We start from the raw sequence: 13,685 nt of genomic DNA, 5'->3' as shown, positions 1-13,685 counted from the left end.
AATCTTTTTGGATTGTAAACAATGAGAGTGAATGAATAGGTTTTGTCCATTGGACTTTTACATAGTGAAGTGAAAGGATTTAGACTATAGAATTTTTTGTAGTGCGAGAAATGGTTGTGTTTTAACTTGCAGGAAATGTATTTTTAAAGCTGACAGCATTATATATTTCTGTATTGGGCAAACTAACATTTTAATTTTTTTTCTGGTAGGAAAGCCAGGCTTGCCTGGCATGAAAGGAACAATGGGATCAGTAGGACACATAGGCCCAAGAGGCTTTAGAGGAATAAAAGGTTTGCATTTATTATCTTCGTTTGTCTTTGCATATGTGTAATGAATCATTATGAAATTGATAAATTGTATACAACTAAGTTCAATATGATATGATTAAAAATAACTACATTGCTAATTAATCCAACAAAAATAAATCCTTAGCTATAGTAATTTGAGCTTTTTAACCCAGTTAATTTTACTTTTGATTTGTTATGAGAGGTATAGCCTGTCTAATGTACAATCTTTCAAATTTCTAAAATACATGTCTCAAAATCTAAACTGACTAACTGAAACAAAAAACAGTCATCCAAAATCCTATAATTATACAAATATTATGTAGTGAAACTCAATAAAAGTTTTTGTTAGGAGACTTGAAATCATGTTTAATAACACTCGAACAAAAGCAAAATACTGCAGATGCTACAAATTTGAAGCAAACGCAGAGAATGCTGGAGAAACTCACCAGCTCTGGCGACCTGGCTTGAAGACTTCTTCCATTAACTCCATGGTGCAATTTACTTCTGTGGTATTCCTTCCAGTATTGCAACCCTCTAGAGGAGTTCCCATTATATAATCTCCACATTCACTACAGATGGTAGGATCTCATAATGTTGACATGTTTATCCTCCTCCAAAACTCTGGTCTTCTCAACCCTGTTCACTGGAAGTGGTGTCATCTCATGTGGTATCACTGGAAAATAAAATACCAATCCCATCACTTTAAGATTTTCCTTTCCCAATCTGTCCATACAAGATTTACCAGTACCAAACCTCTGAGCTGAAACCAGTGTTGTTTTCATTTTCAGTCAATGTTTCCAAATGGTCATTAGTAACCCATGAGGAATCTTTTTTCAAAAATTTGACTCATATTTTCACAGGCATATCCTAACAATCAGGAATGATATATGGCACACACATTATTCCTGGCAGCCTCATCTATGGCATTTCCATCCTATCAGATGAGTTTCTTGATAGTCCGAGCATGATACTCTAATTGCTCCACCATGCTTATCAGGTGAACTAACATAATTTGGTCCTCTTTTAGTTCAGATTCCTAACTGATATTTTCTCTAGTCAAATACCCTTTATATTTTCTATAAAGTTTTAAATCTTTACTCAGAGAAGCCAAATCTGAACTTTTCAATAATGAGGTGTCCTTGTTAAGTATTGTGGCCATATCATTGTTTCTTATTAATTTCGTTTCATCCTCCGCAAACTTGTAGTACTATTTCCAGCCATTATCCCTAAATTCTGGGTTAATGGCTTGATCCAGCATTTGATCCAATGGCTGCTCATGCGAACTGCTTATCTTTTTACCACACTAATCTGGGATTCCTATCTCCATTATGTTTATCTTCCGTGGTACAACAACATGGTGCATATCATGGTACATTATTTTTCCAGTGGATATCAACACCAACTATTAAGAAGACCAGGCATCTATTTGGGACAGTGCACTGCCTGATTCTCATTACGGCTAGGGTTGGACACTTATGTCTGAGGATCATGGTGATTTGGGTGCTTCTTTGGTAATACTCATTTTATGGCCTTCCATCCGTATCATTTCAGATTTCCCGTGTCCCTGGCTCATTTTTATTCTTTATCTCTCTATTTACCCTCTCGCCTATGAGTGAGGTGAGTTTTGCCAAGTTTCCTATTCATGAGTTACCTGTCAATAATATTGAAATATTAAAATATTATGCATAGACATTAAAGATCATCCAACTCTCCCTTCACCTCTATTCATCCAGTGAATAATTCTTATTAAGCGTTCTTGTTCTTATTCTCTTGGCTGTTCAAGTCTGAATTTGCCTTTTCCTAGAATATACATCAATACCAAATTGATATATTCAATTGAACTATACCCAGGCTGACTTGTTTTCATTCTCTTCTGAGTGGGACAATCCATCGGGATTAAATTATATTAATCAGGAGCTCTGGAGAAACATTGACGCCCAATAAAGAAAATGTTTCATAATATTTTCAAAATGGAAATCAAATATTCCCATGTGGTTCAAGGCATTAGCATATTTTGCTTGTTGTTCTTTATATTTGTTTTCTCATAAGAAACGTGTTTGATTATTTAAGTAACAATTGTTGCACTGAACAGTTTTGTTAGTGTCTAATCAATTTCTTCCCAAAACAACTGTTCCTTTCTTTAATGTACAGATTAAAACACCTAAATTGTTTCCATTTATTTTTGTTTAAATTAAAACTTAATATTTAGATTTGGTTGTCCCCTTAAACCTCATATAAGTTTCATTTTGAGTTCTTGATATAGCAACTTTTATCAAGTTATTTGTCAATCCCAGTTTCAGAAACATGAAAACATTTCAGAAACTTTCTTAGATAACAAGGTGTAGAGCTGGATGAACACAGCAGGCCAAGCAGCATCAGAGGAGCAGGAAAGCTGACATTTCGGGTTGAGACCCTTCTTCAGTTCCTACTATCTCAGAAACTTTCTAGGCTTGGAAGTTTTAAATGGTGCTTTTACATTGGCGACTCAAGTGATTACAATCAGTTTATGTTGCTTCCATTCTCAAATACTCTGTCAGAAATTAACAGAAAGGACTTGTTAAAGGCTTAGTTCAATGTGGCAATTGCAATTATGTTCTGGAATTTGTAGGACTCCTGATTTCTAGCTGTGGTACCAACAATTAGTTGACTTTCAAAACCTGTTTATATTAAAAAAAAATCCACTGTGGCTCTAGTTAGAAACCCAAAGGGTTAGTAAAGCCCAACCATATGTGTAATTTTAGAAATTTGAAAAGTATAATAATATCCAAAACCATACATCTATCAGTCTGGAAGGTGTGTCATATATATAATAAACTTTTGGCAAAAACTTTTAATTTTTTGTGTCTCTGACATCTGATCAAATTCTTGAAGTCACTGGAAATGTAGTTCCACCTATCAGCAAAAAGAATAAAAGATGCATTCTGCTTGAGGGAGAAGGAATTAATCCAGTGATCTGAAATAGTAACAGTTAGATTGATGATGTAACTTAACTTTGTCTTTTAATCCAAAAGGCAGACCAAAAATTTCTCCAATTTGTCATTTTAAATAGTTTTTTTTCTAAAAAATGTACTTTTCTGAACTATAGTAAGCACACTTCTATTTCAAATGCTAATCTTTTTAAAAGCAAATTATTCTTTTACTGAACGTTTCGGGGAAATAAACTATTTTCACAGAAGTTCTGCAGTATTTTGGATTAATGTCAGTTCCCTCCAAACTTATTTTTAGCTTCTTTCTCAAACCAATTTTTGTCAAATTCTCCTCATTCTTAGCATTTTGAGGTCACTGTGTCAAATTCAGACCAATAGTTTGGGAGTTCCAATTAGCAGTGTCAATTTTTTTTTTCTTTTGAAGGTTGCATCAGGAACAAATTGCTCAAATCTTTAAAGTTCGCAGGACTTCTAACCAAAGATCAATCCAACTCTAGATTAATGATATTCACTGCAAACATGCTAATTTAAGCATTATCAATATTAAGGAAAATCACCCTTTACATGTGTGGACTTTACATACAGATTTTAAAAATCCCCACGTGGTTATGACAGTATCTTGGAATCATAATTCTGACCAGCAACCGTGATTCCAAGGCTCAATCCTTGCAAAAGAATTTATTCCCTTCCCTCATGTTACATTACTTGTCGTCTTTTCTTCAAACTTCTGAAATACCATAAGGTGAATTCCCAAGAAGAACCTTAGGCTATTTAAACCAAACAAAAGTAAACATGTAATCTTTGAAAGTGCAATAGATCTACAACAACTTTCCATAACATTAAACTGAGACAGGCACACTCAGTCATAACCATATATTTCTTCTGGGATCTGCCTTATACTTACACACAAAGTCCATAACATTCATTTAATTTACTAATGTTTCTGTTTCACATAAAAAAAAATTCAAGGGGCTAACTAAATATCTTACAGCTGTACAAGATGAGAAATAGCAATCTCCAAGTTTACAATGACAGACCTCAGATTTTTCTACCTTTTGAATATTGGACTTTAGTATACCTCCTTCCAGAGATATCCTTCTAGAAATTCCATTCACATCAAGGGAAACAATTGCTTTTGAAAAAAGCAAAGCATGGATTTTATCAAAAAGTATTCTTAGATCAATTTTCCTACAATTTTGTGCAGAGACATTTTGAAATAACTCCATTGAGGCCAGTATTCCATCACCAAGTCACCCTTTATTTACACATGGAGAATCTTAAACACTGATCCAGCTTCCTCAGAGCCAGCTCTCAGAGTCAACAGAATGCCTGACACTCCTGTTTATATCTATCAGGCAGGGCTCCCTGATTAGATCAGATTAACAGCCCCAATCAAGGAACTCATATTCTATGAGCTCCACCTGGCTGACTTGTTACAATCACTCCACATTTCTTTTGCATCAAACACTCAACTGCTTAAAACATACAGGATCAGATCACAGAGGGTTGATGATCTCTGCTGGCTTGAAAGGGCAGACAGCCAAAGAACAGGATAGTCCCATAAAATACATACACAAAGAAAAGACTTATACAAAAGTACTTTACCCTGTCTGATCTATTTTCAACAGGAATCTATGTTACTGTGGAACTCCAAAATTAATCTCTGTGATCTCTGACTCCTATCTAAGTCTAATGTATCCACAGTCCTTCTCAGTACAGGCATATAAATGGAACCTTCCATGCTCTGTTCCATTTCAGGTTCTCAATTATCCACTTCTGAGATAATCCTCTTCCTGGTTGGCCCAATCCTGTTCCTGGTTGGCCCATCACTGAAAAATGCAGTCCTTTTCTGCATCTTATGGTTCTGGTCCATATATCAATGACACACAACAACTTGGGTAGAGTTTCATTCCTGTAGTATAGTAATGTAAACTGCCACAGCTTTACCAAACCATTGGGCTGCTTCTCTGAGAAAGGGATTGCTGGAGGTGGTTCAACTTGAGGGTCACCATGCTTCAGGTGAGGGGGTAGGTTGGAAGGAGAATCATTCATGGTAATGTCAGCTGATGCAAGAATTTAACACATGCAGTTGGGTCACTCTGCATTGCAACCAGCCATTCAGACCCTTTATTACACTACTAAACAATAGTATGTAGTCATAATGACATCGGTTGTTTAGCAGTTCCACGATCTAAGGTCTGTCTCAGGTGGTTAATCCACCGACAGGTCTAGTATGGCATTATTTTCAAGTAGGTGATCAAATTAGCCTACGTGTCTGCAGCACCAAGTCCTTTTTTCCCAGATTGTTTATACCCTTCTGTTGCTGTGAATGTGCCATAGTAATTTCTTTTTCAATGCCCAGCATGCAGACCTTCACCACAACTAGTGTATAAAAAAAGTAAAAGCACAATTACGTAATTCAGTGATTATTACAATATTAGCTTACAGAGCTTTTGTATGTGTTATGTTTTCATTAGCTTACAGTGCTAATAACATCAAGGGAGATGGGGATAGTACAGGAAAGTGGAATGCCACAGATTATCAGCCATGATGTAGTTGAATGGTGAAGCAGCCTTGGTGAACTGAATAACCTATTCCTACTCCTATATTCCTATGTTTTAATAACTAAAATAGTAGAAAATAATATCGTAAATTAGTTGATTTCAGTTAGGATTCTGCAATCAGCTCCAATTATGATGGCTACTCTGGAACCAGTGCAAGAGAATGTTTCTATATGTTTATTGAATGAAGATAGAATTAGGCTTATCTTTGATGCCATCCATATTCAAATAGCCTGCTACACCCTTCTGAAGAGTGCTGACTTGAGTTGAGTTACTGATGAGCCATCATCCTTGTTATATTGTGCTGCTACAAAAGTCACCCATTCAGGGGAAAGGGAATGGAAAGAATGGTCTATGTTTTATATATATTACAGGTGTTGACTTGAGGTGAAATTGGTTTCTTTCAGTGGCTCAAGATGAATGATTGCGAATTGACAGCCCACTTTCGAAAGTAACCCATTTATTATATCATGAATTCAAAGGAAAAGTCAAATGCACAGAACGTAAAAAAAAAACCTATGTTGTTCTATTGAAGACCAATTTCACTCCCAGAAAATATATTTTACTGGCTGGAATAAGAGAAATCAATTCTGCCTGTAACATATTTCTTTTACAAAATGCCGTAATCTAATCATTTTAACAAATACCAAGTGAAACGTGACCACCGGGACTGGTCTTTTGAGATTTTGTTCCGTGCAATTTGAATTTATTTTTCTTTCTTCTAATTGCAGGACAAAAAGGTGCTCGAGGGCCAAGGGGCATGATGGGACTCAAGGGGATTCGAGGACGTAGGGGGTTCCGCGGTCTTAGAGGCAAGTCGCAGAAATGTTTAATTTTCACTTGTCTTTACAATTTTTCTTATCTTACTTGTGAAAATAGCTGCTAGTCCTTGTGGAACTCAGTAAAAGATTTGCACCTTAAGGAGACAAGGAGAGAGAATCAACTTGAAACAAACAATGTTGATTGACTTTCTTATTTGAGCTCTGGGAAAATGCTGAACCATACCTGCTAAGAAGAGGAGTGTTGCTCCTGGAGCTGGATAAATCTGACACTGAAAGAGTTATGTAGCTGAGTAAGGATGCATTAGTCTTCAAAGACATTAAAGTTATCAGTAGTAGCATTCCCATTGGAATTCCCTATTGCCCACCACTGCCAGCTAATGTTTAGGTAACAATACTGCCACAAACGCATCTTTCTAAATTGAGTCAAAAGGCCCACTTTTTCAATGAATGAACTTCTGATACCCACCCACCTGCACGCTCCAATCATAAGACATGGGCAGTCTATTATCTGGGTCTGTTGCCTTGTTAATATGATCAATAGTCTGTTACCTTTCTCTTTAAAGGGAGGTGAGCTGCTGACTTCAGTGACTACCTACCTTCTGTTTTATGCAGACTGGTTTGGGGGTGGGTGAAAAGGTGGTTCTCTAGCTACCCAATATATTTTATGTTGCTCCCACATCTTCCACCAAAACCGTGCCCAGCATGGGGTAATAAATCCCAACCTGTGGCACCAACAAAATACTTTCTTCTCTGATTAATTTTTATATATTTAATATAATTTTATGAACTCATATGAGAATGTCTTCTATTAATAACTTTTCATGTTTTGATTCTAGGTCCAAGGGGTAACCCAGGTGCTAATGGACTGCCAGGTCTTAAGGGAAGTGCAGGTTTACCTGGCCAATGTCCAACTAGTTGCCAGACCTTAAAAGGAAATACAGGACCCAAAGGAGATAGAGGCCCCTACGGTCCAAAAGGGGAAATGGGTGAAATTGGCTTGACTGGGCATCCTGGCAGCAAAGGCGAAACAGGAAGCACTGGACTGAAAGGGGACAAAGGACATAAAGGAATAAAAGGTCATCAAGGGGACCCAGGTATCTGTAACTGTGTGGATGGAGAAAAAGGTGAACGCGGAAATATTGGAGCCCCTGGACCAGAGGGAAACAAAGGAGATCTAGGGCCAAAGGGTGAGCAAGGAAAAAGGGGTGAAAAAGGAAACAAAGGTGAACGGGGCAAAGAAGGTGAGATAGGACCAGCTGGCCCATGCGTTCCTACTATCCAATCTGCATTCTCTGCTGGACGAAGTCCTGAAGAAGGCTTACCAAATCCATTTTTCCCAATACCATTTACTGTTGTTTTCTACAACATCCAAGGACATTTCAATCCTGCAGTTGGAGTTTACATTGCCCCAGTCAATGGATCATATATATTTAGTTATCATTTGTCAGTGGATGAAAATCCCGTTAAACTAGGATTATTCATAAACCGTAAATTAATTATCAAAACAGCTAACAAAGTTACCAGGGACCATGTTTCCCAAACTTTAATAGTACACCTTGAAGCAGGGGACAAAATATGGTTGCAAGTAAAGGATTCTAATTTCAATGGTATATATGCAGATCAGGATACAGACAGCACATTCAGCGGCTTTCTGCTTTATCCTGATTCCTGTTATCCAGCTATTTCCAGGGAAACATTTCCGGGATTTTCAGGAGGTTCTGATTATTACAATCCTGATTTTGGCAGTAAAGACCCAACACATCCTGAAGATGATGGCTCTGGTTCCGGCTCTGACTTCGGCCTCAGTTCCAAGTCCAGTTATGAATATGGTTCTGGTTCTGGCTCGGGCTCCGGCTCGGGCTCCGGCTCGGGCTCGGGCTCGGGCTCCGGCTCCGGCTCCGGCTCGGGTTCCGGCTCCGGCTCGGGCTCCGGCTCCGGCTCAGGCTCTGGTTCTGAAAATGGCTCTGGCTTTGATTCAGGCTCTGGCTCTGGCTCTGGCTCTGGTTCCGGCTCTAGTTCCGGCTCCGGCTCCGGCTCCGGCTCCGGTTTTGATTCATATGAGCCCATTCCTTCAAATGCCAGTGTAGCCCCATAACAGGAACAAACAGATTTTAAATCCCCCAGGACCCACAATCAAAAACTCAAAGCCACCAATTTCAACTTGGCAGTTATCTCTACAGTCACATTTTCAGCCGTATTCACCAATTAAGCTAACCAGTTCATAAAGGAAGCATCCAAAATATTGATTGAAGTAATTGTAAAATCATGAAACAAGGCTTGTAGTTCTTTGTTTATGTTGCACTGCGAGCAAACCATTATACCATTTGTTAACTACGAATGAAAACATAGCATTTTCCCCCCCTTAACTCAGACAAATATAACTTTCTTCTCACAAATTTGGGTATCTAAAAACAAGATGTGTTTCAGGTATGACATATATGCTGTTAATTTCTTTGTTTGATTCCATTCACATGCTACTTTTGAACTAGGCCTTTACCTTGTTAACTATGCAAGCTTAGTTATTAGATAAAGGTGTCAGTTAATGGAAATCAAGAATCTGGATCCATTGCTGCGTCAAAAATTTTTCATCTTAAATATGTGGGTAGGAAGTATGGTTCAGACACTGCTCAGTCTATCTAAGCCACATTTCTTTAAGACAATGTACCAATTAGAATAAAAGTCTGAAAATATTTGGTGTTTTGTTTTATTTCTGTCAAACTAGCCATGCCTTTTCTTAAATACATGAACATAAAAGTGCAAAATATTTCAATTTTCCCAGTCTGTTATTCCAATGGGGGAGTTGAAACACCGGAACAGACTGGACTTGGAAAGGCCTATTTAGCAAAAGCCAGATTTTAATCAAACCAAGAACAGAAATTGCTGGAGCAACTCATCAGGAGAAAGCAGAGTTAATGTTTGGGGTCTGGTGATCCTTTTTCAGAACTTCAAAGCACATAATTTAATATAGTCTTTGCAGCTCGTCACCAAAATCCTTCAGTTGACTTTTGCATCAAATGGCTGATGTTATCGGCCTTAATCATCTGTCTGAGATGATCATTCTGAACATTCATTACATTTGAAGTAATTGTACCTTTTTTGTTGCATCATTTCCCCTGTTCTGTGATTCGATTATCTGCCTTATGTTATTGGATCAACAACTTCTCAAGGTCCAGCAGGTTCGGTGTAGGATCTTGAATATCTAAATAATATTGTTTCTCAGACTTTTCTTGTATCAACAAATTTGGTTCTGCAGTTTACACATCCAATGAGTAGGTTGCGTGTTCAATATCTAGATATTGGAGCACTCGCCCTTTAATGCACCATTTTGAGTGTTACAAAGTCCTTCCTGTAGCATGATGACTAGACTACAGACTAATACAGATTTGAAAGAAACAATGCCTTAGACAGTCCCACCATCAGCTTCTGTGATTTGTATTCCATGTATTATGGACCCCACCAAACACCCTCCAAATATATTCAGAACATAATCTAGACCCTAACTTTTTTTTTTATTGAAGTATAAGGTGTGGTGTCCGGATGCAACTCAACTGGTCATACTACCAGATTCGAAGCAAAACACACTTTATTCATACACAATAGCTAAAATACATCAAAAGAAAGAATAAATTGGAAAACTTTAACTCTATTGGGATACGTAACAGGATAATAGATTATTTTACGACTAAACAGTAAGTGTTTCAATACACTAATCCCATAAACACACACTTGGCCAAAGGCAAGTTCAGAAGAATAGATTGTCTCATAGGCGATTCTCCAGTCCAAGAAGAAAAACAGCAAGAGACAACTCTGAGAGAGAGAGAAAGTAGCAGGGAGAGATATACTGCAGCTTCCATCCAGCTTCAAAACCCAGCAACAATTGCTGAAAACTAAAAGTCCTGGTTTTGTTGGAGCTTGACCCCACCCATTCAGGATGCTTCTATTGTTCCAACTTAAAAATAAAACTGCAAGGCTGCAAAAGCTGTTTACTTTATTGGATCCAAATAGACAGCTCTGTACCTCTGTCTTAAACCTTTCCTTAAAATAAAGGACAAAATACAGCTTTTAAAGCCATAGTATCGTCACACGTGCGATCCATTTTTTTATTTGTTCATTGGATGTGGACATCACTCGTAAAGTTAGCATCTCTTCCCTAATCAAGAAGGCAGTGGTGAGTTGTCTTTTGGAACTGCTGCAGCCCATCTGGTATAGGTATGCTATTTCAGGATTGACAATAAGAAATGGTGATATAGTTCCAAAACTAGGATGGTTTGCTACATGGCAGGGAACTTGCAGGTTGTGGTGTTCTCATACACTGTTGCCCTTAATTTTCTAGATGCTGCAGGTTGTTGATTTGATTTGATTTGAATTGATTTATTGTCAAGTGTACCTAAGTACAGTGAAAGTCTTTGTTTCTGAGCAGTACCGGCAGATCAGAGTAAGCAAGGCCATACAGATTATAGGGTGAGAAAAGACTTGGACACAAGTGAGGGATACGGGTTACACCCACAGGATGTGCATGAGGTGAGAACAACATTAACAAGATCAATATTATCTGAACTTAGAGAGTCCATTCAACAGTCTAATAATGACAGGGAAGAAGCTGTTCTTGAACCTGCTGGTGTATGTGTTCAAACTTCTGTATCTTCTGCCAGATGGAAGAGGTTGTAGTAGAGCAGTACCAGGGTGGGATGGAGTCTTTGATGATGTTGACAGCCTTTCTGCGGCAACAAAACGTGTAAATGGATTCCATAGACGGAAGGTTGGATTCCGTGATGGTCTAGGCTGTGCACTCAACCTGCAGTAGTTTCTTACAGTCCTGGGCAGATCAGTCATACACCAGGTCATTATGCACCCAGACAGTATGCTTTCTAAGGTGCATCTGTAAAAGCCAGTGAGAGTCCTTATTGACATGCCAAAATTTCCTGAGCTGCCTGAGGAAGGAGTGGCATTGTTGTGCCTTCTTGACTGTCACATCTACGTGGGAAGTCCAGTACAGATTGTCAGTTATTGTCACTCCTCAGATCTTGACACTCTCAACCCTCTCAACCTCTGCTCCATTGATAGGGGCATGTTCTCTTCTTTCTTAAGTCAATGATCAGTTCTTTAGTTTTGCCGACATTGAGAGAGAGGTTGTTATCATTGCACCAAGTTTCCAAGCCCTCTATCTCCTTTCTGCATTCTGACTCTTCGTTGCTCAATATCCATCCTACCACAGTGGTGTCGTCAGCAAACTTGTAGTTGGCGTTCATTCAGAATTTGTCAACACAGTCATGGATGTACAGCAGGAATCTGAAAATGCATCCTTAGGAGTCTCCATTGCTGAGCATTATTGTGGAGCAGGTGCAGTTGTCTATCTTCACTGATTGCGGTCTATGGGTCAGGAAGCGGAGGATCCAGTTGCAGAGGGCAGAGCTGAGACCTAGGTCTTGGAGTTTTGAGATCGGTCTGGGGGGGATAATTCTGTTGAAGGTAGAGCTGTAGTCGATGAGCAGGAGTCTGATGTAGCTGTCCTTGTTGTCCAGATGTCGCACGGATGAGTACAGAGTTAGGGAAATGGCATCCACTGTGGACCTGTTATGTCAGTAGGCAAATTGCGGGGGATCGAGGCAGTTTGGAAGACTAGAATTGATGTGGGCCATGATGACCTTCTTGAAGCACTTCATGATTATGGAGGTAAGAGCCACTGGGTAATAGTCATTAAGGCATGTTGCATGTGCTTACTTAGGAACTGGGATAGTGGTGGTCTTCTCAAAGCAAGTGGGGACTTCAGATTGTAGGAGGGAGAGGTTGAAGAAGTCAGTGTTAGTTTGGAAGATATTTTTGAAGGAGCATGGCAAGTTGTTGTGTGCATCTTATAGGTGGTGCACACTTGCCACAGTATGCTGATCCTGGGAGAAATGAATACTTGAGATGTTAGATGAGATGCTAATCGAGTTGGCTATTTTATCCTAGACGGTGTGAAACATTTGAATGTTAGAGTTGTACAAATCCAAGCAATGGAGTGTATTTTGTCAAGATCCACACCTGTGCTTTGAAGATGGTGGAAATGCTTTGAAGCCATGAAGTGAATTACTCACCGTAGAATATCCAGCCTGTTACCTGCTCTTGCTACCACAGTATGGCTGATCCAGATGTAGTCAATAGCAGCCCGGAGCTATTCATGATAATTTATCAATTGTGATACTATTAAACATTAAAGAGAGCCGGTTAGAGTCTGTATTGCTGGAGGTGGTCATTTCCTGACACTATGTGGAGCAAATTCACTTGCCACTATCAGCTTAAACTAAATACCAGGCAGTTCTTACTGCATTTACTTGATTTCCATCCCCTGAGCAAGGATTCAATGACATGTCCGGCAGCAGTCCAGGTTTCTTTCAAGGCTGTATTCTTTAGACCTATGTGTTTGTTACAATGGTAGAGTTGAGACTCTTTTACCCTATCCCAACCACATTGCACTTATTAACAATAAATATCATTTATCAAAGCTTAGCCCAGCTTTTGAATCTACCTAAGTCCAGGTTATTACTCACACACTCCACAAAATTTCAGTCATCCCATTTAATACAATTTGAAGGTAGATTTTGAAAAATCATCACAATTTTTTCTCAACCAATGATTGATGGGGAGAACTATTAGCTAAAAGCGGTTATAATTTCACAGTTATTAACTACGTCATGCTCTATAGTCACAGTCCTAATGATTATTAGCAATTTAATTCACGTGCATTTGATTGACTTATTGTCTCATGTACTATGTAAATAAAATAAAATGTTATTATTCCAGCTGATGTTAATACTATATAAGTCAGATCCCAAAGGAAAACCTGACTTGATAGACCACAAGCTTTATTTCTATAATTTGGTTACAGTGGTGGTCAGCATAAACAAACAAGCTATTATGCCATAAAACAAGCTAGTTGAAAAGTCTTATTCCTTATGTCAAAAATGTGGATTTATCCCTGTTACTTTCAAAAGCAACCTTAAAGTTACTCAAACCCCAGTGAACAATTACCCTGTTTCACTTTAAAATTCCTTGTTCACTTGGCACAGTTGTACTTGGTTTCTGTCTGTATTTCCGTATTCACTATTTTGATTTAGAAAACATTAACATATTCACCTTAGGGGTTTC

The 13,685-nt window shown here is 38.4% G+C and overlaps 1 protein-coding gene across 1 annotated transcript; it reads left to right on the top strand.

The window, feature by feature from the left end:
- Window positions 1-213: 213 nt before the first annotated feature.
- Window positions 214-9,182, top strand: LOC109913605 (otolin-1-like). Its single transcript, XM_048604630.1, has 3 exons — window positions 214-290; window positions 6,507-6,587; window positions 7,394-9,182. Exons 1-3 carry the CDS (start codon window positions 230-232, stop codon window positions 8,650-8,652), a joined length of 1,401 nt encoding a protein of 466 aa, XP_048460587.1. The 5' UTR covers window positions 214-229; the 3' UTR covers window positions 8,653-9,182.
- Window positions 9,183-13,685: the final 4,503 nt, after the last annotated feature.

Source organism: Rhincodon typus, chromosome 13 (assembly GCF_021869965.1).
Source record: "Rhincodon typus isolate 14 chromosome 13, sRhiTyp1.1, whole genome shotgun sequence".
Classification (NCBI taxonomy): domain Eukaryota; kingdom Metazoa; phylum Chordata; class Chondrichthyes; order Orectolobiformes; family Rhincodontidae; genus Rhincodon; species Rhincodon typus.
The sequence above is the reverse complement of the archived record's forward strand: the minus strand, read 5'-3'. Positions and strand labels throughout refer to the sequence as shown.